Consider the following 25,908-nt stretch of genomic DNA (forward strand, 5'->3'; position numbering starts at 1 on the left):
AACATCACCCAGACTCGAAGCCGTCTTCAGATACAGCTTAATCTGTGCTCGAATGAGCCCCCTTCCCATTTTTTTAAACATCCTTCTAAGGTTTATTCATCATCTCTTACACATATCATAGCCCCGAGCTCACCACACAGAGCCTCTTCAGGCAGTGGTGCTGTACTAAATATCTAGGCTTGCCATATCAAGAGAATCCAGGACTGTTGAGGTCCCAAGGGGATTACGTCATTGTAATAGCCTCAAAGACCAAGTGAGTCTAGATCCACAAGACTGCCCCCTTAAAAGAAAGTAAAAACAATTATAGAGATAGGGCAAACTATATAGTAAAACAAACAGATGTTAAAATATTGAAATGATTTTTTAACAGCGGGTCTGGGTATACTTTTAAACAGTGCTCATGTTTTGACATTACACTTTGTGAAGTTTTTCTCCTGGTAGATAAAATAAATGTTAGAATTTCTTAACCCAGTACTCTGAAATCATGAAACTCTGTCTGCATGAGACAAGCAGAACTAACAAAGATTAATTTGAGAAGCTTTTATGTTTCATTGTTTTTCTAATGGCCTGCTGGTCACTGGTGTAACAATTCTTGAATGAATATATTGAAAGTTCCTCAAACGGGGGGGTGGAAAAGAAAACAGAAAAGTAATTAATATACCCGAATCGGTGTTCATTTATAACGTGGGAATGTGAAATGAGAAACAACAAATGAGGCTTGTATGAAGGAGGGCAGTTTTAACGGGAGTCAGCAGTTTTTTTCTACATTTCATAGATTAGTTCCAAAAGAAGTTAGACTTGTGATAGTCCCAGGCTGTGTATTTTCTATTTTTGGAAACTAAATTTCTTAAATTAGGAAATACAGTCTGGTTTATTTATTTTATCATTATTAAAAAATAGCATTAGTAAATAACACCTTGATGTCTAGATTAAATGTTCTGAATAAAAACAACATCCGTTGCTGTTACTGTATATACCTTTTGTAGACATACTTTTGTAGTTATATAGCCTATTGTAGCTGTACCAAGCTGCTCGCGAGAGCCTTTTAGGCTTTTAAACACTGATTTGCCTTTCAAGGTCATTTTTATACTTAATCTACAAACTAATAATAAGCAGGAGCATTTTTAACTTCTGGACACATTCTTAAAAGCACAGCTTGCCCTCTGCCTCTGACATACAGTAAAGACAATGTATTCATTTTTCTTATCTTTACAGAATTATTATTACTCAACTATTTGTCACTTTTTTAATTAATTGATCTGTAAGCTGTAAAACAGAACAGAGATAACTGACTGAGCATAAAACTCCTCTTTATGTATTACTCTTAAGCAAAGCCCGGCCTGCAAGTCATTCTGAAGCAGTATTCAAAATCTTCTTAAATACTCTTTTCTTCTGGTGGCTAAACCTGTGTTTCCTTTTCTGAAAATAAGTAATGTACTGTATGGTGTCTTCCAAGTTAAAGGGTTCAACTGTTTAACATACTGTCAATATTTTAAAGATGTTTCAATGCTTCAATGCCCTGATTTTATAGATAGACATATAGTATAGCATATTTGCGAAAGTAACTTTAAGATGGATACAGTACTGTATATTACACACAACAAAGCAGTAATTTAAGGATTTAAAAGTATTGATTTTGATCTTTTCGGTCCATGGAAGAATAGAGAAATCAATAGTAATACACTAAAATGTGAAATTCATTATGCATTACACACATGTATAAATTAAATGCTTGTAAACAGTTTTTACTCCAACAGATTTATTCATCAGTCTGCCAGGGACACTGTTTACTTCATGTTTTGCAGAAAAGAATCCAATCACTGATTAGGGATAATATTGAAACAAATGAAACCAACCATTACCTGAAGGGTTTCCTGCATATGTTTAAGCAAACTCAGATCTAAATTCCCTCCAGAAGCTCCTGAGGCAAGACTAGGAAATGTGATGTGGTCCAGTATTCTTGAAGGGAGATCTGTTATTTTAGTTTTTCTCTTGGTGCCTTTCCACAGTTCTTAAGAATACAGAAAATCTCTTTAGCAAACCATATCAATAAATAGATTACTTTTAGAAATGAACTGTATGCCCAGGTTATGATCTCTTTGACTAAGACTACAAGGGCCTATAACACATGGTTGAGTTGGAGAAAATAATGGAACTGCCAAAATGGAGAAAGAGTCATCACTGCGAAAGCACACCCTATTAAGTATTCAACACAAAATTACATGTTGTGAAAAGCATTTTCAGAACATTAGTTTGTTTCTTGCTTGCCTAACAGCTTTTTAGAGAATTTAACTTGACCTCTGACACGTAGCTAAATATGGCTTTTGTGTGATATCAGGGGAATTGTCATGTGCAGTGTAGATACTTGTCACAATTTATCTGTAGAAATATAAAGGCATTTCCTTCTGAGGCACAAGATTCTTTTCCATTTTCTTTCTCATCTCCCTGCCAAGCAGCATTTTTTTTTTTGCATTGCATACTCTTCCCCAGGCAAATCAAACAAAATTGATCAAGACAAGTGACTTTTAAGCCACCTTATACGGCATGCAGTCTTATCATTTCATCTTCAGCTTTATTCAAGACCTTGCAAAAGGGGGAAAAAAATGAAAACACAAAAGCACAAGTTGAGCAATCAGCATTTTTTCTGCATGACAGGAAGTGGTAGAAAATACATTCTTTTCTGCTTCAGCATTTATTGTGGTATGTTTGGGTTCTTCCTGATGTATTAACACTTAATTGATAACGACTGTCAAAAAATAATAGAAAATCTGAACCAATTAGGCTGGAGTGCAGAAAAATGACTGCTTTCTGCATGGCATAACTGAGCAGCTGAACACTGAACAAGCAGTTCGTCAGAAAAGGTAAGAGTTTGGCATGGTCTTCTGTGGTCTTCTAACACCATGTTCATGCAGGAACAGATGTTTTACAGGAATAAAATGTAAAAGCTATTTATTAACTCCTCTGTTACCTGCACTTATAGGAGGTGAAGTGATGAAACCTCGATTCACCCAGTATTTCCGAGGCAGCCTTTCTGGTCTGACCATTCGCCCAGGGAAGATTGAGAGTCAGAAAGTGATCTCCTGCCTTCAGGCCTGCAAGGAGGGTCTGGATATCAATTCCTTGGAGAGCCTGGGGAAAGGAATAAAGGTAAAGAATGGGAGCACATCACCTCTAATAAAACATTATCTGTCTGATTTATGTGTCTGAAGAGCTCAAGTGCGTTAAAGGCAATGGTAGTTTTTCTGAGTCCCTCTTCCCAGAGGCTGAGATTACCAGCAGTCAATAAAAAATACATTGTAGATGGAACAAAAATTGCATTATTTCCTCATTTGCATTGTCAGATGAAATGAACAACAGTTCTTTGCAGAGATCTTTTTTTTTATCACAGTCTCCTCTGAAATCACATTTACCGAATCAAGAAAAAAATGAGTGTTCTCCCCCACTTAAGTTACATTTGACAGGTTTTATTCTATATTAAAATATATGTGTGCGTGTTCAAATGCCTACCCATTTTTAAGAGCGTTTTACCTGTACATTTCACAGAGAACAAGTAAATGTAACAAACATTCATAAATTGAATCTTTATACTCATTGTTTAATTCTTATTTCTCATCCTAGAACCTGAATTCAGATAAGGTGACTTTTTCATAGAACCAGTTGCAGTAAAGGTACTGACTGTTCTTACATAAAATCATTCAGGAGTTCAGTTAGACCCTGATGAATGAGATAGAGGGACAAATATGTGGAGCGTATTTGGTGTGACTCGCTAAGGGAATGACAGCCTATCTGACAGCCAAACCTCCTCCCCGCTACCCTCACTTTTGCAAGGATTAAACTAGAGAGTAGGAGCAAGGTGTGTGTGGAGACTGGGGATGCACAAAGGGTGTTCTGGCTACAAGACAGTCAACTCGTAATTTACGGGGATTAAGGATTTTGAGTAGCGCATAAACCCAAATTTGCCCATAGTCAGATTTGACCCTAAAACACTAATAAAAACCCAGCTAAATTTTCACAGTAATTCAAGCTATTAAATACAAGCATGGAAACGAAATAAAAAAGGAAACATTACGAATACTCAGCATTAATCCTAGAACGTCTTGCTGTGATGATGAGGATGATTGGTACTGTGCCCATATGGTGAATGATGAGACAAGTGAGATGGGCGATGTACAGTATGCACTCCGTGGATTGACTCGTCCTCTCCCTCCAAGAGCACAGGCAGGGGATCGTCTGGGATGTAAATGGTATAGGTTCATCAGAATTATTGTAGAAGAACATTGCAATCAGCCCTCCTTTCTTTTCAGTTCCCAAAAAACGTCTTGATATGGCCTAATAGCCTTGTTAATAAGATGGGAACATCAGACTGGTTTATTGATGGATCATAATCGGAGATTAAATCTGTGAGGCTTTTGGCTAGCTGGAAAACCTCCGAAATTTTTCAAGATTCAAGATTTCTGGCTCTTCCTCTTCACTTTCTTCCACTCCTTCTTCACTAGAGACTTGTATTATTTCTTCTAATTCTTCCATTGTCAGCTCTTCTCTATATCCTTCGATCAATTTGTCAACTTCATCTTCCCTAACCTCCCAATTGTCATGCAAGCTCAACAATGTTCTTCACTTCCACGTCAGTGGTAGGGAAGCCCTTAAAGTTACCCACACATTCACCTAAAACGGCTCAAACACCAACATTCAATCACCACTTCTGGCTTCAGTGCATTCATCGCCTCCTTTTCATACAAGATGCAAGCTGCAATGCTGAAAGCCTTCCAGTATTGAATGACATCTAGGTCCTGATCTGTGTCCGAAGCATTCCTTGTATGGCCAAAACAAAGGCGGGTATATGTTACTTTAAAGCAACGAATTATGACTTGATCAGGAGGCTGAAAGATTGAACTGGTGTTTTGTGGAAGAAAGATGATTTCAACATCTAGATGGGCGAACTGGACTGTTTCTGGCTGCTCAGGAGCATTATCTATAATCAGCAACACTTTAAATTTTAAATATTTTTCCACTTATGGAATCACTCCAGAAACTCCACTCCAGCGACCATCATCCAAGCCTATGGGTTGTGTTGCCAGGACTCAGGCAGGGGATTTTGTTTATCTCACGAAGTGCATGCAGGTTGCCTGCCTGAAATAGGAACCCGGGTCTTATCATATCCTCAGCTGCATTCCCACACAACAAGAGTAATGTAGTCTCTAGCTGCTTTGAATCCAGGTGCATGCTTGTCTTGTAGGTGCGAGTTAGCACTTTTTTCCAGAACAGCCCAGTCTCATAAGCATTAAAGACTTGTTCAGAACAATAACCCTTTTCTTCAATTATTTTTTTTTTAGTTTTAATTGTCCTGGAAAAGCGTGTGCTGCCTCCTCATCTGCTGATGCAGACTCACCAGTTACCTTCATATTTTTGAGGTTTTATCTCTTCTTGAAGTTACTAAGCCAGCATGGGCTTCCTTTAAACTCCTTTTCAGGAAATACACCAGGAGGTATGAATTGTTTGTAAAGGCTAAAAGCCTTATCTTTCAAGGTAAATCTGTCAACAGGTATATGCTTTTGATTTTGGTCTTTGATCCCAACATTCAGTGCCTTTTCAGTTTTCACTAAATATTTGTCTTGCACTTGGCTTGCCACTTTTGCAGTCCCTGGGGCACTTGGCACAACAGCTCCATGAGTTTGACACTTACACTATTGCCATAAATGCTGGATTCATTTCAGCCATATTTCTGTCACTGGTCACTGACACGCCACCTCTGAGTTTGTCTAATATTTCTTTTTTTTTTTCATTTAATGTAGGCACTGAACGTTTTTTTCTTCTTTTCACCACCTGATTCACTACTTGACTTTTGCTTAGGAACCATAGTTTAGGGTTCACATTGGAGTTTTCTCACAAAAAGAAAATATAAATGCAGGAGCTGATCACTGATATTCTACACAGAAGTACTGATGCTGGGTCACTGAGTCGCTGAATCACTGAGTGGGAGTGATGAGGGGAGAAGACTCACTTCATGGGGGACGAATGTATAGGCTCAGTAACTAGCTCTCATAGTTGTGCTTGATGAATGTTTCAGAGAATAAAGCATTTTTTCATTATTTTTTATTTTCTGGACTTGACCACATAAATCTCCAACTGCGTAAATTTTGAGTCGGCTGTATGTTGACGAGTGGAACTATGGGAGATTGTGATCTAACCTTCCTCCCGAACTTCTGTTATCAGCTCCATAAATAAAGGGACATGCTTTTAAAGAGTAATCCAACTAAAATCATATAGCATATAAACATGGAACATAGTGTAAGTATATTTCCTTTAATATGACAAAACAGATGACACGAAAAGTTTTTTATTAACTGATATAATTTGCTGGTGTAATAAAATAGTGGTTGGCTTATATTCTTGTTATATTCAGGTAAATTGAAATTCAGAATTTAAAATCTGAAGAGTTCTTTGTTTTAGAATAGTTATTAGAAGATAGAGTCATGACATTGTTCAGATTATTAAAATATCTGCAAAAAGCATCTTAATTATGTAAACTGTGCATTGATTATTTAGTAGATAAAAGAACATGTAATTGATTTGGATGTATAATTAACGTTTGGAACAGCAAGTGATTAATAACTATGACTAAGGAATTAAACAACCAGACCACAAATAAACATGGTGAGGTTTTGTATAGCCTGCAATTTGAAAAGGAAAATCAAAGAGCTGCAGGAACAACCCATCTAATTGTTTGTCTACCCCAGTTCTAGTCATTAAAGACCTTTATGTAGAAATTAGAGTTTAATCCTGTGTAACTCTTTTTGATGTGGTTTTATCAAAAGACATTTTATGTAGCGATAAGTGATGAAATTCTGTAATCTTTAAAAGCTCTTGGGCATCACCCAAGCGTCTTCAGCAACATCTTGTAACTTTAAAGGGAAAATTTCACAGCCTAGTAAGTACTTTTTGAAACTTTATTAATGCATTCTTTTGTACCTCCCAATGCTTCTAAAGTGGAACAGTGTAAGATCTATTGGGAACTTTTATAATATGATCATCTGTGTACACTTGATATTGCTTCACTGTACACTCTTTCAGATGAGTCTTTTTTACTACATTTACACTTAAAGAGGATTTATTCCTACAGGAAGAGCTTTTTCAGCTTCACTTTGTTCTGCTGGGACTGCATTGTCTTTTCAGCATGAACAGATTGTGATCCTTGGCTTTAAACAATAGGCCTGTGTTGCAGGATGTACAAACACAAAGAGGCCCATATGCTTTTCAGTCGGTGTGGAAGCAGTATCGCTTTGGCAGATACTACAATAAAAAACATGTACTGTATATGCTTGGAGTAGGCACTTGACTTGCTTTTCATGTTCATTTTGAAAGAAAAAGAAATTGTGCATTTCACAATTGCAAACTGAAAAATACCACGTTGTTTATATAATGGGGTTCTAAGGTAGCAAACAGAGTAAATCAATTTCCTATTTCCTATTCTATGACTATATTTTTTAAATACATTTAGAAGTAGGGAGTAAGCAGTGTGGACCTTTTGAAAGAAGGTTTTGTTATACTTTCTTCTTAAAGATCTAGCAGAGTTTCACAATTACCTGGAACAAAAGGCAAAATGTGGAGATACATTGAACAATGAATGCTTTTTAAACAGCTTCATGTAACTAACTCATGAATAGCAGAACAGAAATTGCCCCACCATGAGTATTTGAATTTCATATTTCTGAAACCTGCTAATGAATTAATGCAGTTTTGTTCTTGTTTCTTTGTTTTTCTTAGTTCCACTTCAATCCTGCTCAGTCCATCCTAGCCATGGAAGGCGATGACCTGGAGAACATCAATCAAGCCCTGAGGAAGGTGTCTTACATCAACTCAAGGCAGTTTCCAACTCCCGGCATCAGACGGCTTAAAATTTCAACTACCGTGCAGTAAGTCCACAGACCTGGGTCTGGGTTTGCTTATGATTTCTTTGATTAGTTTTTCTCTGGTTCATTAAGATCACTTTTATTGCCCATATACAATTTCTTGTATTAAGAAGTTGTCTTTTCGCATGCCCCGACTTGCTCTCCATGAGACACACAGGCAGGGAGAGAAGCTCGGGGTCAGAGCTCAGGGTCAGCCATTTATACGGCACCCCTGGAGCAGTTGGGGTTAAGGCCCTTGCTCAGGGGCCCAAAGGTTGCCGGTTCGAATCCTGGCCGCGGGATTCGAACTGGCAACCTTCCAGCCACAGGCGCAGATCCTTAGCCACAAGGCCACCGCTCCGCCCTTAGGTGAATATAGAAGCTTAAAAAAGTGTCCTCTTGTGCTGTGTAGATTGACCTCCAAATGACCAATGGGTAATTACTATCCCTCATTATTTTGAAAATGACTGAGGAAAATTCAGATTTTTTTCAGTTTCATTTTTATGAACAGTTCTAATGCATGAATAAAAAGTTTTCATGGACAACTTCACTTTTAAACCTGTTCTGTTTTTTGGATTGAGACCAACATAAAATATAAGCAGAAAGAAATATTGGAATTACTTTTTCTAAGAAAAGCATGATTTTTTTCAACATTAAATATAAAAAGTAATGCCACCAGTAAATGTGTATTCATTAGTATTCTTGAAGTACTGTCTTAGCATTTTGTGCCAACTATTAGGCTTTGTTGATATTGGCATGTAATATTTTTACGACCCAATGATTGGTTTGATACAGGTAAGGTTAACCTGTGCATTATATACAGTACAATGCCTATGCTTTAGTACAGATTTTCTAAACAAATACTTAAAAATCAGCATTTAATGCTGTGCGTGTCTGGCTTGACACAGAATACTCTCACTCCAGCAAGGCCAGGGACATATTTAATTCATGAGGTTGCCTAGGTTACTCTGGAATGTTGTACTGTCACTGCTGTTCTGACAACCCCAAGAGCTTCAGTGTACTTGCCCTCCAAGTCTAGCAAAAGCTGTCCAGTTAAATTATTTCAGACATTTCACAAATGGAAAGTCTACCAGCAAAACTAGCTAGACTGTCTAGGAGGTCAAAAAACAGAGGCAGACTAATGTTGAATATTCTGTTTTAAATTGAAAATCTCCAGATTAATGTAAGCCTTTGAAAATGAAGTTTGGAACATGCACAACTGGCTCAAGAGAAAATGTCAAAGTGATGTAGATGAGTGATATGTTCTTTCTTAAAATATTTTTCCACAACTTTTCATTAGATACTTACAGTATTAGTCGTTTCATTAGTTCTATTTCTCTGTCAAGTATGGTGTTTATCAGCACACACTTCTTTTTGATATTGGTTTAATTTAGTCCAGTTATTTTTATAAAACTCATATGAGTAATCTTGCTTCATAAATTATTAAGTGTTTTATTTTTAATTTCTCAAGATCCTCTGCCATTTTATGTAACTTTATCTTCACCTTTAGCCTAAAACACATAAATATATGCATCAGTTTAGCTACATAACAGAAAGTCAGTATCAAAACCCAGAGGACAAATTTTACTTAGTGCTTCTGTAGATGCTCCATCTAGATTTATATCTGCATGTGCCCTCAAGCACTCTTTATATTTTTGAGAGGACAAACTTGTAAATTCCCAGTACCGTTCTGCTTTTATAATTATCAAATCAAATATTCATGCTTCCCAGTAGATTTGCCTGCTAGTTAAACAGATACAAGGAAAGTAGAAAAAGACACTATGCATACAATGAGTTACTTTAAATTCATTAACATTTACCAATTAAGGAGTCATTTCATATATGTTTACTGTATATACAGTATAAAGCATGGAAGGTCACAACAGACCAGATCTGGTGGGATCAGGACATTCTTACACATCATTGTTGCAAAACTAGTATGGATTCTTTTTAATTTTTCTTTGGTTCTGTTATATACCCCTCTGCTCAGTATTCAGTACCCCCATCTGCTGTCTCTTCTCGTTGTGTTTTGTGTTGTGTTTATCTTGTTAGCATTATTTTATAAACATGATGGTTTATGGTCATAATTATTAAAATATATGAAGTTGCTAAATATGGGGTTACGCTTTTACTTAATATCTATATTATGTGACAGTGTTTACCTGAATTGTCTAGATTCTTTAAAATGTTGAATCAAGAAGTCTCTGAATATTTCTGTAGATTCATCAACTGAATGTTTTCCATTAGCTGGGAATTTTTTAATTAGCTTATCATGAGGTCATAGAATTAAGCAAACGTTCACTTGGTCTTTTCTTAACACCAGGTCGTTCTTGATTTTGTTTCCCTGCAACTAATTATGCTTTGGATCTGTGTATGATTTATCTTTATCTCTTTAAAGGATTAAATCAGACTGACAATATGGACTGTGGGACATAGTGTATGCGCTATGCCTCACAAGTATGTCTGTTGAATATAGAAGGCTTTGAAGAGCTCCATGTGAAATTTTTGATGTTCCTTAGGTGTGAGTAAAAGTGTACTAAAATCCAGTTTTAATGCTTAGCTGTTGTTTCCGAACTCGCAGCTGTGCCTGTGAATTATTCTGATTGTTATATTAAAAATGACATGTAGGTTCTGTCAAGGTCCAGCAAGTAATCAAGTGATTCTAAAACCTCTATGCTGTTAATCAGTTGTCTTCCACTTTTCCAGAGTTTTCATTTCCATTTTCTTTTATTTCTTTTTTTCTCTTTGTTCTTATTAGATAGAAACTCTAATGTAGTACCTTTAGGTACACTCCATCTTAAATAAGTCAAGATCTAGAGAAGCACCTTAAACTCTGTGTAGATTTCAGAGTTCCAGGTTGGATACTTAATAAAAGGCTTCTGTATTTTATTCACCAAGGAGCTTGTTTCTGTAGTACAAAAATGCATTTTCTATGACTAACATGTTTGGGCTATTCAATAAAAATCAGAATTTAGCCCGTGATAGATATAGTCACAAACAGCCTAGGAACCACCTGGAGAATCTAATATAGTCTATTGAGTTTACATCGGTAACCCAATTTAGCTGAAATGAAACTGTTCTGATAACGGAATCCAAGGCTCTAGGAAACGTCTACAGGTCAAATGGTGAGGAGAATTGGTCATATCAAATTGGACAATCCTGATCAATAACAAATCTGAAAAGGGGAGATTTAATAGATACCTAATTTAAGAATGTCATGGCTAGACCAGATAAAGGAATTTTAAAAGATATTTTTTAATAAAGAAGTAATGGCCTGAAGTGAAAGGAAATAGATGTCTGAATTAAGTTCTTTTTTTCTTTTAAATGAGAGCAAATGGAGAAATGTTCCTGCTTTCACAAAAAGAGGGATTTTGCTACTTTTTTTTTTCAGTGTAAAGCAATTAGCTGCACCTTCTTATTTTTATCCTGCGTGTTATATTAGTTGTATCTGAATACCGTGCCTTCACTGTCAAAGTCCTTTGCACATTTTCAGTGCTGCCCGTGAAACAATAAACAGGCAAATAAAAATGAACACAACATTAATGAATTAATGATATTATATATAATATGTAATAGTAGAAGTGATCTTTTTCTACAATATTATAGCTATGTGTTTCTCTAGTAGCTAGTACTGACAGAAAAGGAATTGCTAAAGCCAACGCAGAGGGCTTCATTTAAATTGTAATGTGGAGGGTTTGAATGTAAGAGAGTTCACTCGGATTATCTTCATAAACGTTTGTACAACACAATTCGCTTAATCAACCTGCAATTGATAACCTCAGCCTCTCTCCTTCTGGCTCACTCCTAAGGGCTCTATACACCTAGATCACATTTCCTCTCATTTTCCTTTCCTCTAGACCGAAGAGATTTAACTCCTCTAACCCGACTGTCTATGACAATCTCCTGAGGCCAGGAATCATTCTTGTTGCTCTTCTTTTGTTTACTTTTCTTATTGCAGACATAAACACCCAGATCCCCTTCATGCGTAACTTCCTACAGCTCAGAATCACCCATGAGATATAGTGTTATTTTCCTGAAGTATATTATTAAATTTTCATTGACAAGTGTCTGTCCAGTCCATGATGCTGCCTAGGCGTTTTTGCAATTGAAAGATCAGTGTTGTATACCACTGCTTACATCTGCCTAACTAGATATTATGTCCTTTAAGATGGCATACTCTTTTGTGTTCATTAAACCAGTTCATAGTTTATGTGCATCTTTTGACGTCAATTACTATGGCTTTTAATTTAAAATGATCATTTTCTTTTCTGAGAGACCTTATGAACAGCTTTATGCTAATCTAATAACAAAATGTTGTATGCTTTAGTGTTACCCACTACTGTTGTCCATAATTTGAAGTCAGTCCTTACATTAATTGAATAAGATCTTCCCCTTCTAAATCTATGTTTACTGTCTCTTAAAATGTCATTGTTATGAAAGTACTGTATTGTTCTAGTTTAGGTTTAATTATTGTTTCTATAACTTCAACTGTGAATGCAGAAGCTTTGATTTTTTTATTCCTTTTGCTTCTAGCACTCTAGTAAGTATTTAGGAATGGATTTGCTGTTTGTTCTAAGTCTTATCTTAGTGTTGTACTGTGCTTTCCTGATCCCACCAGATTTGACTGTTGTGAGCTTGCTGCCTTAAACATATATGATATGGTTCATTAATTTCTACACTTTTATGTGTTTCAAGTAACCCATTGAATTTCTACAACAAAAATAAGCTAACAGGAGCAAAATCAAAATGCACACTAGAGAACACATACAGAAAGTGTATTTAAGACTGAAAATAACTTCATTACACCGAGGGCACAGGAAGTGTAAAACATGCTACCTGGACACGTTGTTGAAGCTGTTATGAATCTTCCAGGAAAATAGTATTTTCTTTGCAGCAGACAGGCAACCTCTGTGGGGTAAATGGAATTCTTCTCATTACTTTTCTTATGCTCTTAATTTTTACTAAAAAATTGCAACCACATTTTCCACAGGCTACATGAGTAGTGTTAAAATTAGCTTGCTTCTACAATATCAATAGAAACAAAACCAAAAATAATAATTGATTAAAAATGTACTTTCACAGTCTTAATAATGGTAATTATTCTGTGAGGCAAAAGGGTAGCTTGAATTAATCTTTCAAGTTTTCTTTCTTTCATATTCTTCTTAATTAATTTGGATCGCCTCCAAGTCTTAAGTAGCAGCTTTAGAAATCAGTCTTTCCACTTCACTGCCTAAATCTTTCCAGAACAACACATTTTAAAGCACAACAAAGGCAAGTGAAACAAAGGGGAAAAGCTTGTGTCATATGGTGTTTTGATTAAACAAAGTGGAAATAAATATAAAACTTGGAAACAGCAACTTCGTTGGTGGAAAGTATTGCACGTTTCTTTCGTTTGTCTTGGACGTGGTATTCATTGCAGAAAAGTAAAAATTACATGGATGTAATGAAGTATATTAAAGAAGTTAGTCTGTAGCATTCACCAAAGTACTAATATATACAGCTGGTCTGTAAGAATCCCCAATAAAGAACAATAAAGAGGATAGCTTCGGAAAATATTAATATTTATATTTTTGATCTAAGGAAAATAGATTAACTGACCCACTTCTTACTTCTTGCATTTTTTACATGTGTACTGGAATACTGATACTGGCATTTGAAAACCTAAATGTTCAATAAAATTCACTTTGCCCCCTAACACTGTCCTTCCAGGTTGGGTAGTGAATTGCCATGACCCTTAATATGATTAAGCAGCTCTCTGTTAATGTGTAGATGGTGCCAAGTTTTCATAAAGCGTCCTGATTTTTCGTTTATAGAGAGTTCAGGTTTAAGTCCTCTTCACAGACTATATCTAAGTATTGTACAGTCTATGACAACCATTTTGACAGTAAATGCCAGTAGGCTATAGCTACAGCAGTATACTAAATATTTATCTGTCACTTCTGCCTTCTAGGATATTTATTTCTCTTTATGTACAATTTGGAACATGATATTGAGAATCTTACCTGAAGCCTAGCCTCTTGCTTAAGCTATGCTGTGATAAATTATACACGTTTGATAGAAAGGACTCCAAAGAACTCCTGCACTTGGCTACACATGAAGATTATGAAGTATCCATTTAGTGTCATAAATTGTCAACCGGCTGCTCTATATTTTTATCATCATGCACTTCTGATAAAAAAAATCTTTCTGCGACACTTTCATGGATCTGAGGTCACCATGTAGTGATGGGTCAGCGTTCATAGTTTTCTGTTGTTTTTATTTAACTTGCAGGTGTTTTGGGGAAGACACGTGCATCACCATCCCTGACATTGATGCCTTTGTAATGGTCCTCCAGCCCAGTGAGCCGCGGATCACCATCAATGGAGTGGACCACTTTGCACGCCCGGCGGCTGAGTTTGAAAGCTCCCAGGGTTTCGTGCTGTTCCCTGACATTCGGATCATCAGCACCGTCATCAAATCTGAGCAGCCGGCAGAAAGACCAGGCAAGTCGCCCTCATGAGCCAGCAGCAGGGGAAACTAAGACACACCAAGCCTCAGGGACACATGAATGCCGTACAATGGACAAAGTATCCAATAACTGCTCATACTCTCGGCCGTTGATGGATTGTGTTTCTGCTTTCTCTCATTGAATGCCTCTCGTTCGTTTATTATACTGTTCTGTACCCTCCCAAACTAGGCACAGCATCCTAAAATCGATCCAGATATACAGTATTGGTCCTAAATGTAAAGAAAATTGAACAGCTGCCATGATTTAGGTCTGCTTCCACATACATCAATTTTATACATTTTCATTGGGGCAACCTCAATTGTTTCTTTCCCCACAATGGCTTTGGTGGAAACCAGCTTAATCTGAGATAGTTTTATAATAAAATAATTTAGCCATGTGCTTATGATACAAAGAGTCCTTCTTACTCCTTTTATGAAAATTGTGGCATTAAAATGCTGTTGTCTCTTTCCCAATGTGTAAAGACAACTCGTCTCTAATGTTCTTGATTGATGTGTCTAGTTCTTTTTTAACATAATGTATATTGAATATGCATTGATTTGATTCCAAGTAAATTTATAAATATTTTTAAACTAATGCAGTAAAAGGAATGTATTCCTTGTGGCCTACAATGTATTATAAAGTGTTGGTTATCATGCTCTGCTATAGGAATTTATTCTCCAAAGATTGCTTTGCTAGGTTACTAATGATGGGTTCCACCTGAGTGCAATTTAAAGTCCAGTTTTCAATCACCTGTCAGGCACAGGGTTTTGAGGAAAGATGAAGGGCAACAAACCTTCAGGATACAGAATCAGGACATCATCAGCTCTCATGCTGAGTAAGGATTCTGCCTAGCTAAAAATGACTCTGAATAAAATTTGAAATGAAAATTAAAATTCAAAGTTGAATTTTCTGTAAATTATGAAGGACTATCATAATTAATAAATGGGATGGAAATTAAATGCCTTTATGAGGAAAATATCCATATCAGAATCTTAAACACCTTAGAAGTATTCACATTATCACTTCTGATGAGAAGCTGAAGAATTACAGTGGTTTCATCGACCTGATGAGCACTTATCTTTGCCTAATGTTATTTCTGGTTAACAAGTCTAGATGCATGGTTAATCATCAGTCTATTAAACAAGTCCATTGTATACAGTATTAATTATTGTTCTCACTATCTGGTTCATAGTCATAAAGCAATTGTGCAAATTTGCTTTTAGTCACTCGATCGCTAGCTTGACTTATCACATCCACATTATATGGTGTCTTTCATACACAATTCCAATCAAGACAAAACAATTCAAAAAGATTCAAAATTGCACATCACTTTACTATAAAAAGTTCTATAAACTGAGATATTAAAATATGCAAAATACAAAAGACAAAAGAATAAAAGACAAGCTACAAGAAGTCTTCAATATAAAGTTTATTAAACTAGCTCACTTCATATTGTGTTGAGTGTCCCTGTTGATTTCTAAATAATAAGTGTACAGGTGAAAGCTCCACTGCCTGTTTCCCTGTTCCTCAGTGATCCTCACACAACCAGTCAGTCAAGAGGTAGCCTCAGGTGGTGATAGAAACACTTTTAGATTAGATTTTCTCATGGGGGGCAGAAATAGCCTGTCCCTTCTTGTTTGCAACAGCTGAAATTGCAAGTTGCATCTCACATCACCACCGCTGTCCAGGAGCTCCCTCTTAGCAACAGTCTCAAGATTTTACAGACACCTGGAAAAGGAGCTGAGGGAATCTGCAAGAAGCCAGAAATGACTCACACCTCCAAGAATCTTCTTTGAAAAAGATTATTGTCTCGCTAGGGACCTTCACAATCGTATGTTCTGAAATAAAAACATGATTTTACCCGCAAGAGGTGGAATGATTCTTTAGAGAAAGGCTGCATAGAATAATTCTACATGTACAAATATTTCAGAAGTCTCATAATGTTCAGGCAGTTGCTTGGCAAACAGGGCTTGTTTTATACAGTGCATTCAGTAACCAAAATGTGTTTAGTTTGTAGTGCCATTTAATTTTTTTAATTTTTTTTAGCATATTTTTCATGTGGTGGTTTAGGGTTTCAGGTATCATTCAATCAATTTTGCTGAATAACAGGATGGAGTTTGCCATTGTTTGCCAGGATAACCCACCATAAATCTTAGTGCCCTCTACTTAAGAAGACTGCTGGCCCTTGCTCAACATAATGCTGGATATTGCTATTGTATTAAATGGGTTTTCTTCAATCAGCCACAGTCACCTTTGAATAATGAAGCCAACCTCACACTTTGTGTCGCCAAGCTATACAGAAATGAGAAAGAGTTAAAGTAAAATTGGTCATACTCGCAGCTTGTCACAATGAGATTTAAGTGCATTATCTTGATTCATAGTCATGCCCATGATTTCTCTGTCTTGCATTTGCAGCTCACGGGGCTGGTGTGCTGGAGGAAATCATTCACAACTTGGATTACTGTGATATTCTGGTTATTGGGGAGGAACTTAACCCAGACCGGGAGTGTCTTCAGCTGAATGGCAATGAGTTGCGTGGAAAACATTTGGATGCCACAAACTCCACATCAGGAATCTCTGTTTATGGTATGGTTTTGAATTATCAAAGGGAATTTCCTAGAATAATTGACCAGACGAAATTACTGTACATCACAGGAGCAGTGAACAGTGCTTATATTTCAATAATAATGAATTCTCTCCAGTCACAAAATAAAAATTGCAGGCAGCAGTATTTACTAAACATTTGTCCCCAGATGAATAAAGGTGAGGTTTGAAACCGACTGGAAGAATTTTGTTTTGGAATCTTCGTTTTAAGGAACCACATTTCATTATTTTATTTAGCATAATGCGTAATATACCCAGATGGATATTCTGCATTAATATCAATCCTTTTTTTGTCACAGGTGTGGACTCAATGTCAAATTATGAGCAAGTTATCCGACAGGTGCGATACCGCAACTGGCACACTGGTGACCTTTTCGAGAGGAAATTTAGACTAACATGCTCAGAGCTGAATGGAAGATACACAAGTAATGAATTTAATTTAGAGGTATGTACATTGTTTTTAAATATTCTGTTAATGCCCAAGAACTGTTAAAGAAATTAAGAGTAATGGGTAACTTATATAGCTCTTGGAAAATCAGGTTTACTAATGTTGAATTAGGCACTTTTTTATTATATTCTAATTGTTTTTATTGTCCGTTTAAAAGTGGATCTCGGAATAATACTGCTATAAAAAGCAACATTAGTTCTTAGTTTTATAGAATTGGGCTCTTTGCTGATGCAAAGACTACAATATTTTCCAAAATGTAAATTGTGTTTGGAGCCGTGGTAGCTCAGACGACAAGGCCGTGTAGCTCCTGACTGGAATGTTCTGGGTTTAAGCCCAGGTAGGGTCAAGCGATGTAGTTGTTCTAATTCCTTCCAGACGGCTCCCAGGTCCACTCAGCCTTCTTTCTAAACGAGTACCGGGGGTTAATCCTTCCAGGGGTAACAGGCCGGCCGGAGTGTGATGCTGACCACATCACCTCCACCTCCAGTGGTGGATGGTCGAGAAAAATGGTGGCCCTTGCCCCCCATTCCTTCATGAGCCTTTATGGCCTGAAAAGGGGACCTACCTACCCTACCTAAATTGTGATTGCTCAGGGAGCAGGTTGAGAATTATGGACAAGATATTATTAAATCAAAGCTGATTCATATTAGTAGCCGACTTTGAATGAGATTCCCCAAGTGGCAGAGCACACTACTGTCAGAGTGTTTTGGGGTAGTTAGTGTTGGGGTGTTAGTCAGCCAGTGTCTTGTGCCAGATGTCAGCAAGTTTGCTGCTACATTAGTGGGAGATGCAGCACAAATGCATCCAGTCGACACCAGCCCTCATACACGCCGCTCTGGAACAGATGAATGTCTCTGTCTTGTGGGGGTGTGTTGCAAAAACATGGTTCTTGTTCTCACTTTGTGGACACGGGAGTTGTTGCTTGAGAGCCATGAGTCTGAAAACATGGCATTTCCACGTTAGGTGGTTAGAAAATAAAAATATATTTTTCTCAAATTTATAAAGCAAGCAGCAATATCGAATAGTTATTTAACTGTATGAAAGCTCACATTTGGATCCCAGTACTTCATTGTCTGAACACCTTTTAAAACTTTTTCAAATAAAAATTAGTGAAATGGTAAATAATCTATTTTTCATGGCCAATATTTTTAAACTGTAATGTCTTTTCAAAATTGTCCTGAACCTCACTGTGTCCCTTCCTTAATTTATTCTCTTTTTAACAGCCTTCTATTTAGTTGCAGGGTATTTCTCTCCCAGGATTTGTAAGCTTGTACTAACTGAAACACTTGCTTTCCCTTCTAAAGGTTAATGTCCTACACAGCTCGAATTTCATGGAGCATGTAAATCACATGGCTGTTCAGCCTCAGTACCTCCAGGCAATTCACCATCCAGTGATGGGGCACAATTTAAACACTGCTCACAGCTCAGGTAACAAACTGCTGCCGCATTTTGCTATTAAAGGCTGCAACATACAGTACAGGACTTTATTCTGCATGATGTCTCCAGTCTGAGCCCTTGCATTCTCAATGTATATTATGACTTGTATTACAGAAATGGGACTTTAGAGTTGTGGAATAACCCTTAGTACGTTTGTACACCTTGTGTTCAATAAAGCAAGCACATTAACACATTCCTTCAACATGGGTCATTAAAGGGTTAATACAGTAATACTGTACATACAGTATATGGTGCTGCCTAGAGCTAAATGAAGTCAGTCACACAAATAGAAGATGTTTGTTATGCTGAAAAGGCTAACTAATTTAATCTGTTCCAAAAATCTGTTTTGGTTTTTATAAAAAAAACAGTCTGACTGGAAGCTGTCAGATGTGTTGCCTTTAACACTTCTGCCAATGATTTTACACTGCTGCGAGGTTATTATATTTGTCCAATAAGTGAATATAATTAAGTTTCGCTCATAAAGAAGGCTGCAGATGAGAGCAGTAGTTGGAAAAAAACGATTTTCTTCTAGTATTTTAACAAGGTGGATAATACGAGTTATTCTATTATACATCCTTTGGGATCACCTCACAGAGGCAGAAACATTGAATCTCAACTAAGATCAAAAGCTGCAGCTGATTTCTTAATACTTATTACATACAGGAAGAAAGAAAATGAATAAAACGGTCAATTAAAGTGAGTCCTTCATACCTTACTGCTCTGTTGGCTGGCTGTAAGGACTTCATAACAATGTCAGGTTTGTCACTCGTGTGGACTACAAGGGATTAAGAAAGTAATTAAGATAGACAGTGTGTTCCAATTCACAAAAAAAATACTTGTGAATTTTGCTTGTTCCATTTTCTCCACACACTGGTTTAAAATGCTTACTTTAACTTTATGAAACATAAGACAACTTGTCTGTACCTACACTTGATCAAAATAATAAGACTTTGTCAGTGAGAGAAGGTTTCTGCAATGAATTAAAATACTTCTTATCGGTCTATGGGAACCACACTGTTGTTTTGGAAATAGATCCAGTTAAATCCATTGTCCATTGTCCATTGCCTTCCAAATGTTCCCTTTGCCATGCATTCTGCTGGGGGATGATGCCTGCTAGCCACCTGGTACCTCCCAGGACATCTGTCCCTACTGCATGAGTAAAGATATTATTACTTTGTGACCAGGTTCCCAAATTTCTAAAAGGCATTTGAATAACTTTTCTGAAACGTTTGGTAAATCCATCCAGTTATAGTCTGAGTAGTTAGTTGAATAGCAGAATGCCAAGAGATACAATTGCCATCGTGAAGGCTTCGTCTTCTAGTTTTCAGCCTGTGTCTTTCTTCTTGGGTGGAGGATACCTTCAGTGTGGTACCAGTTCACATATCAGACATCCATTTGCCAGCTCATAATTACACATTCCAGACTTTAACCAGATGTTGCAAACATGTTCATGGAATAAATGTTCATTCTGTTTCCAGTTAATAATGTTTTTCTCCAAAAAATTTTTTAAGCCAACTGAGTATATGTTTGTAAGTTTTTTGTTTGTTAGCAGTGTGCAGTGGATGTGTGTACAAGATGTATCTGTTTTTTTTTTCAGCAATCCCAAGTGCTGCAACAGTGGTGATTGTGGTATGCATCAGCTCCCTGGTCCTGATTGTAGTCCTGGGCATCTACAGGATCCATGTAGCTCACCAACGATCCTCCAAGAATGGAGATGAAGCAAAAGAAAATGAGATGGACTGGGATGATTCAGCTTTGACGATTACTGTAAACCCAATGGAAGTAAGTCCATGGTCTTTTCTGTGTATTCACGTACAGTAAAGCATAGTGTAAAATGAGCCTGTCATGGTGACATTACTACATTGGGTCTCATAAAAGCATCCACTTGAACCCATCTGAGAGATCTTAGGCTTTGATGGCTAGGTCAACCACATCTAAGGTCTGACTAAATGTGGTAGTCAAAGCATTACATGATTTTATGATGAAAACACAAAATCATATTTCCAACAGGTCCCATGCAGTGTGATGTAAGAAAATACTAACAGTGGTATCAGAACCTAGAGGCATACACATAACCAGATTATATGAATAACACTGTGATGTGAAGTAATGTACAGTACACACTACAGTGTTGAATGAAGCTAACATGAGTCGGGTAGACAAAATAACTGCTGGTCTACAGGGCTCTTCAAGCCTGTTCTTTGAGAAAATCAGGCCCAGCGGGTTTAGCAGATCTCCTTAAATCACCAGCACCTTCAATCTCCTTCAGTCGGTCTGATTAAGCCTTAATTGAACTAATTCTGGCCTCTTCTTAAAGTATTGCTCTGTAGTGTTGCCCTTGAGGGATGTCCATGATTGAAAAATCTGTCTCTTTTTGGTCTTCTAAGTTAGTATTGTTCTTGAAGCAGAATGAGCATCAGTACATAAATAAATTAAGGAGTGCAAGGTAAACCCCAGCACACCTGTCAAACTGATTAATATCTTCATCACCCTTCTTTCTTTTCCTGCCAATATCCTCTCAGTCATGAAAACCCTTTCTTTACATAGCTACTCACTGCTTCACTGGCAGTACAGACTTGTTGTTTTTATTTAGAAACGGCATGCTTTTCTTGTTCATCAGATTTTAAATTCTAACCTCACTTTAATAAGTACGTAGCCTTTTATTAACAATGCTTCAGGGCAGTACAACCTTTTTTTTGCAGTCTGAGTGAAAAGAACAAATGTGTTTATAAGAAAGCAATGTGAGCAGTGGTTTCATAGTGGGGAAAACAATGAATAATGAAACACAAATGAAAAGTTGTCTAGGGACTGCAAAAATGGAACTTTTTCTGGGAGCTGAAAAATAAACTTCAAAATGTGACATTTTGTTTATTAACATCATCATGAAGGAGAGTGCCAATAGTTCTAACAAGAAAATACTGAAATTACAATGATTAACTCCACACCAGTGAATTAGACCAAACATAAATAAATGTTTCAAGGTCTCTGGCACCTCCAATACATATTTCTGGAGGTACTATAAGTTCCATGACTCCTCTTTTGTGGTAACTCGTTTCCATTATGTGATGTTTTACAGAAAGTCTCTGCTCATCATCTATTAATAATCCAAACACTGTGTTCAGCAGTCCTATAATATGGGCATTCTACTTTTGACTTAGACTTGATGCACACATTCCCCCAGCAACTGCAATTGACTAATCTCATTCTAATCACTTCATTCATTTAAAGATTGCTGCCTTCCATACATCGCCTGGAATTCGCTCCCCGGATTCCCATCACCTTAGTCATATTTTCACATCCTGTTGCCCATTTTCATACTTCCTTTCTTTAGCCTCCCCTACCTCACCCTTTTGCCTCATATTTCTGCTCTTTTTCATTCTCTCCAACACATGAAAGGAAGACTCGACACTCAAAAGATTCCCGTTTTGTTTTTCTTTTACGTCTCAGTCTGGAATCAACCATTCCTTGTTTCTTTAAAGCTACATCAGGCTCTAATATTTCTTCCTTCAACGTAAGCCATCTGCTGTGTAAATAGATTAATGTCACTGAATCTGAGAAATTTCATTTATTGTCCTCAGAAGAAAAAAAAAAGGTTTCTTGAATGCATGTGCAATCAATCACGCCTATGTTAATACAGTCTTCTATACACAGAGCTCCACTGACACTGTTTAGTACCCTGATATTTAACGTGTCTGTCACTGTTATAGAACTATGAAGAGCCACAGCAAGCTGAGGAAGATGGGAGTGAGGAAGAGGAAGAGGAGGAGGAGGAAGACGAGCTGGAGGAAGATGACATCACTAGTGCTGAGTCAGAAGACAGTGAGGAGGAGGAGCCTGTCAGGGCTGGGGGTCAGCAGGACATCAAGAGGAGGGAACATCTGGAGTGGGACACCTCAACGTTACCTTACTAGACATCCTTTAGACATACTCTGAAATCTATGCCTAAATCTAAGGCTACTGATTCATTGGCAAGACTATCAACCTATTTGAATTCAAGTCTGACAAGAAGCTTCACACCTAATGAAATGTTGCCCTCTGCTGACTGGAAATGTGTACCACTACATTATCTGATACAGCATTAATATTGGCCACATGTTTGCACTTCCATTGGCAAAACATAGCAATTTATCATAATTCCATATATATATATATTATATGATATATATAATATATTTCAATGGTTATCACAGTGAATTTGTGTTTATACAAAATCCAGATGATTGCATGACATAACTTTGTAGTACTATGGCAGTTAATGAATATGCTCTGGCCGATATTCCATAAAATGGTATTGCTCAATACCAGCTCCCTCTGCTGTCGGGATCTGTACCCCTGGGCCTGGAGAGCCATTGTCTTGTGGGTTTTTTAGGTAGCTTTAAATGGTCAGTGAACAGAGATGTGGAAAATGTGTTAAGGTCTAATAATTGAACAACTGTTCAATCCAGTTAAGTCCTTCAGAGCAAAATCTTAAAACAGAAGGCTTGCTTGCTTTACAGGACATGGGTAACAGACCTCTGTTCCACTGCGTTAACCTCAGTGATCTTGCACATGTGAAGCTATTTTCTCCTAAGATGTCTACTTAGTCTTGTTAAACAATCTGTAGTCTTGGCCCAAACAGCTTAATTTTTAATGATGCTAGAAGTACAATTGCCTGTTAATAGCTTTTTTTCACATATTTCTGGGTCCAAAGTAATTTGTCAGCCTCTGGAATTTGTAATCAGTTTCCAATATCCACGAAATTAAAACCACCACAACATGTGAAGTTGGGAAAATCAACACAATTCTAAAATGTCCCTTGCAATGTATACACTGTATGATGTACTGTATGTCCTAAGTTAAATACAACAAGTGTTGAATTATTTTCTTTGATAAAGACATTATTGCATTTCTTTGCAATATTTTAATATTTAAATTTTCTCAATGGAATCTATTTTAATTATAATATTTTAGTATTTTAAGAATGTTTTGTTCATTTAACACTTAAAAACGTTGGCTGGCTCAAATGCACTGAAAGGTTTTCTTTTGTGCGTAGTTAATATTTGATTTCAGAGCTGTGGATTTGATGTTTCTGCTTTTCTTGATAGGTCTATTTTTTTCTCTTAGGTTTTGATGGCACATTACAAGGGGAAAGACAATATCTACATTTTTATATACTATTCTGTAAATACCACTTAGAATAGGAAATTGAAGGCCTGATCCAGGCTTCTTACGTTTGTATTTACCTCCAATTGCTTGTTTGAAAGGCAGCTCAGCTTGTTTCTATATTTGTAGATGACCTGCTTATCCTATGTCTGTCTTAACATCTTCAAGGTTGTCTCTGCTTGTCATTAATTTTTATTTTTAAAGTGCAAATACTAAAACCTGAAATCTATGGAAAGTCAATGTGATTCTCTTCTGCCTTTTTTTGAAATGGTGGGTACTGCATGATCATGCTATATGCCTTGAAACGATAAAACACACGAGCCAAGCCAATATCCTTTGCAGAAACTCATTGTCGTTTTCAAAGTCTTTTAACTATTTCCCATTAAAAAATATACAGTATAATTTTCTAGCTCACATAAATCAGTCTGTACTCCAGGACTACATATTATGAAGTCAGGAAGCCATAGTTTAATTTTCATTTTTTTCTCAGCCTTTGTGACATCTTAACGGTCTCAAACATTTAACTGAAAAAAAAAATGTGGAACGCTTATTTGAACAAAAGATCAGATTAAAAGATTAGCTAGGTGCAAACTGTGAAGATGAAAAGCTCATGCTATAGTTAAAAACAACCATATTAACAGGATAGCTGCATATAAATACACTTTTAAATGAGGCTGTAGATAAAAATATGGCAGGCCACTTAAGTGAGTACAGCACAATATTATGTAATTACTGTACTGTACATAATGGCTTTAATTTCCACTTAATAAAGAACATCCTCCATTTCAGTGATGCACAGACTGGAAATGGTTGGTAATAAACTGGAGACAAAGGGCTTCACGAAACAGACTTTAAGTCAAGGGGTTAGTTTGGTTAAATATGTTTGCAAAGGCTAAAAGTGTTTGTGTATTTTACCCTCCTCCCCTCACAAGAAATCACGACAGAGGATTCCTAGATAACGATTGGACCTTGCTTGCTTTTTACCCTGTGATTTAGCTGGGAGACTGTAATTTTGAAATGTATAGGTACAAGTGAAGTTTGTGGCAGTGATTAGGATTTCATATGCTTAATACCTGTGCTTGTGATGTCACTGTTGTGAGCCTTGCTCATTGCTATTTTTGCTTTTATGTTTGTATTGTCAGATTCCGGCAAATTTTTACATATGATTCATGGTTTTCAAAATGTCTGTTGTTATAGAGGAAAAAAGGCTGTTTAAAATATCAACCCTATATAATGTGTAAAACAAATGTGTCTTTTTTTCGTTTTCCCTTTTTGGTGGTCACTACAGCACTTTCTGTACATTGGCCAATAAAACCTTGTTTTAGAATCTAGCTGGTTCTTGTCAAAGAACACTCATTCGTAGAACAGCACACCTTTTAGTAAAACATGATACCGCAAATTCATTTTGCTAGAACACAGACTTGCGGGAATATTTGTTTAGATTGTCCAAACTGAATTCACCTAGGAAAACTGTGACAAAGGAATATTGAATGTTATTAACTAGATGTTTGGAATATTTAATTACAGTATATTACTGACTAAAATCATTTTCAGTTCTTGGATTATTAATCATTTTAAAACACTCCAAAAGTAATAGAGGCATTTTTGTTTTTGATGATGTGAATCCCCTGGGGTTTCTAGGTCTATTTCTCCCTAAAATGCAAGAAAAAATCAACCTGGATTATAAAATTGTGGATTTCTAATCTGACAAAGAATGTATTCCCACATAGACAAGTACAGTTCAGGTCCGATTTCAGATGGGTTTAAAACTGTCCATGAGCTTGCTGTAACAATTTGTTTATACCTCCCAATAACAGCTAGCTGTATCATAACTTTAGATGAACACATCAAAGACCAAGAAAGTCTGGAGACTGAATTTCTATCATCTCCTGCTGTTATTG

At 36.7% G+C, this 25,908-nt stretch overlaps 1 protein-coding gene across 1 annotated transcript in view; it reads left to right on the top strand.

The window, feature by feature from the left end:
- LOC148677077 (calsyntenin-2-like) overlaps positions 1 to 25,337 on the top strand; it is a 235,700-nt gene extending 210,363 nt beyond the window's left edge. The window contains exons 10-17 of the mRNA XM_088617597.1: positions 2,981 to 3,147; positions 7,765 to 7,913; positions 14,160 to 14,371; positions 16,792 to 16,962; positions 17,280 to 17,425; positions 18,733 to 18,856; positions 20,463 to 20,647; positions 22,573 to 25,337. Of these exons, the coding sequence (XP_088473723.1) occupies positions 2,981 to 3,147; positions 7,765 to 7,913; positions 14,160 to 14,371; positions 16,792 to 16,962; positions 17,280 to 17,425; positions 18,733 to 18,856; positions 20,463 to 20,647; positions 22,573 to 22,776 (1,358 nt within the window). The 3' untranslated portion in view covers positions 22,777 to 25,337. The remainder of the gene's footprint in view (positions 1 to 2,980; positions 3,148 to 7,764; positions 7,914 to 14,159; positions 14,372 to 16,791; positions 16,963 to 17,279; positions 17,426 to 18,732; positions 18,857 to 20,462; positions 20,648 to 22,572) is intronic.
- The last annotated feature ends 571 nt before the right edge of the window (positions 25,338 to 25,908 follow it).

The sequence above is a fragment of the Lepisosteus platostomus genome, chromosome 2 (assembly GCF_059453375.1).
Source record: "Lepisosteus platostomus isolate fLepPlt1 chromosome 2, fLepPlt1.hap1, whole genome shotgun sequence".
NCBI classification, from domain to species: domain Eukaryota; kingdom Metazoa; phylum Chordata; class Actinopteri; order Semionotiformes; family Lepisosteidae; genus Lepisosteus; species Lepisosteus platostomus.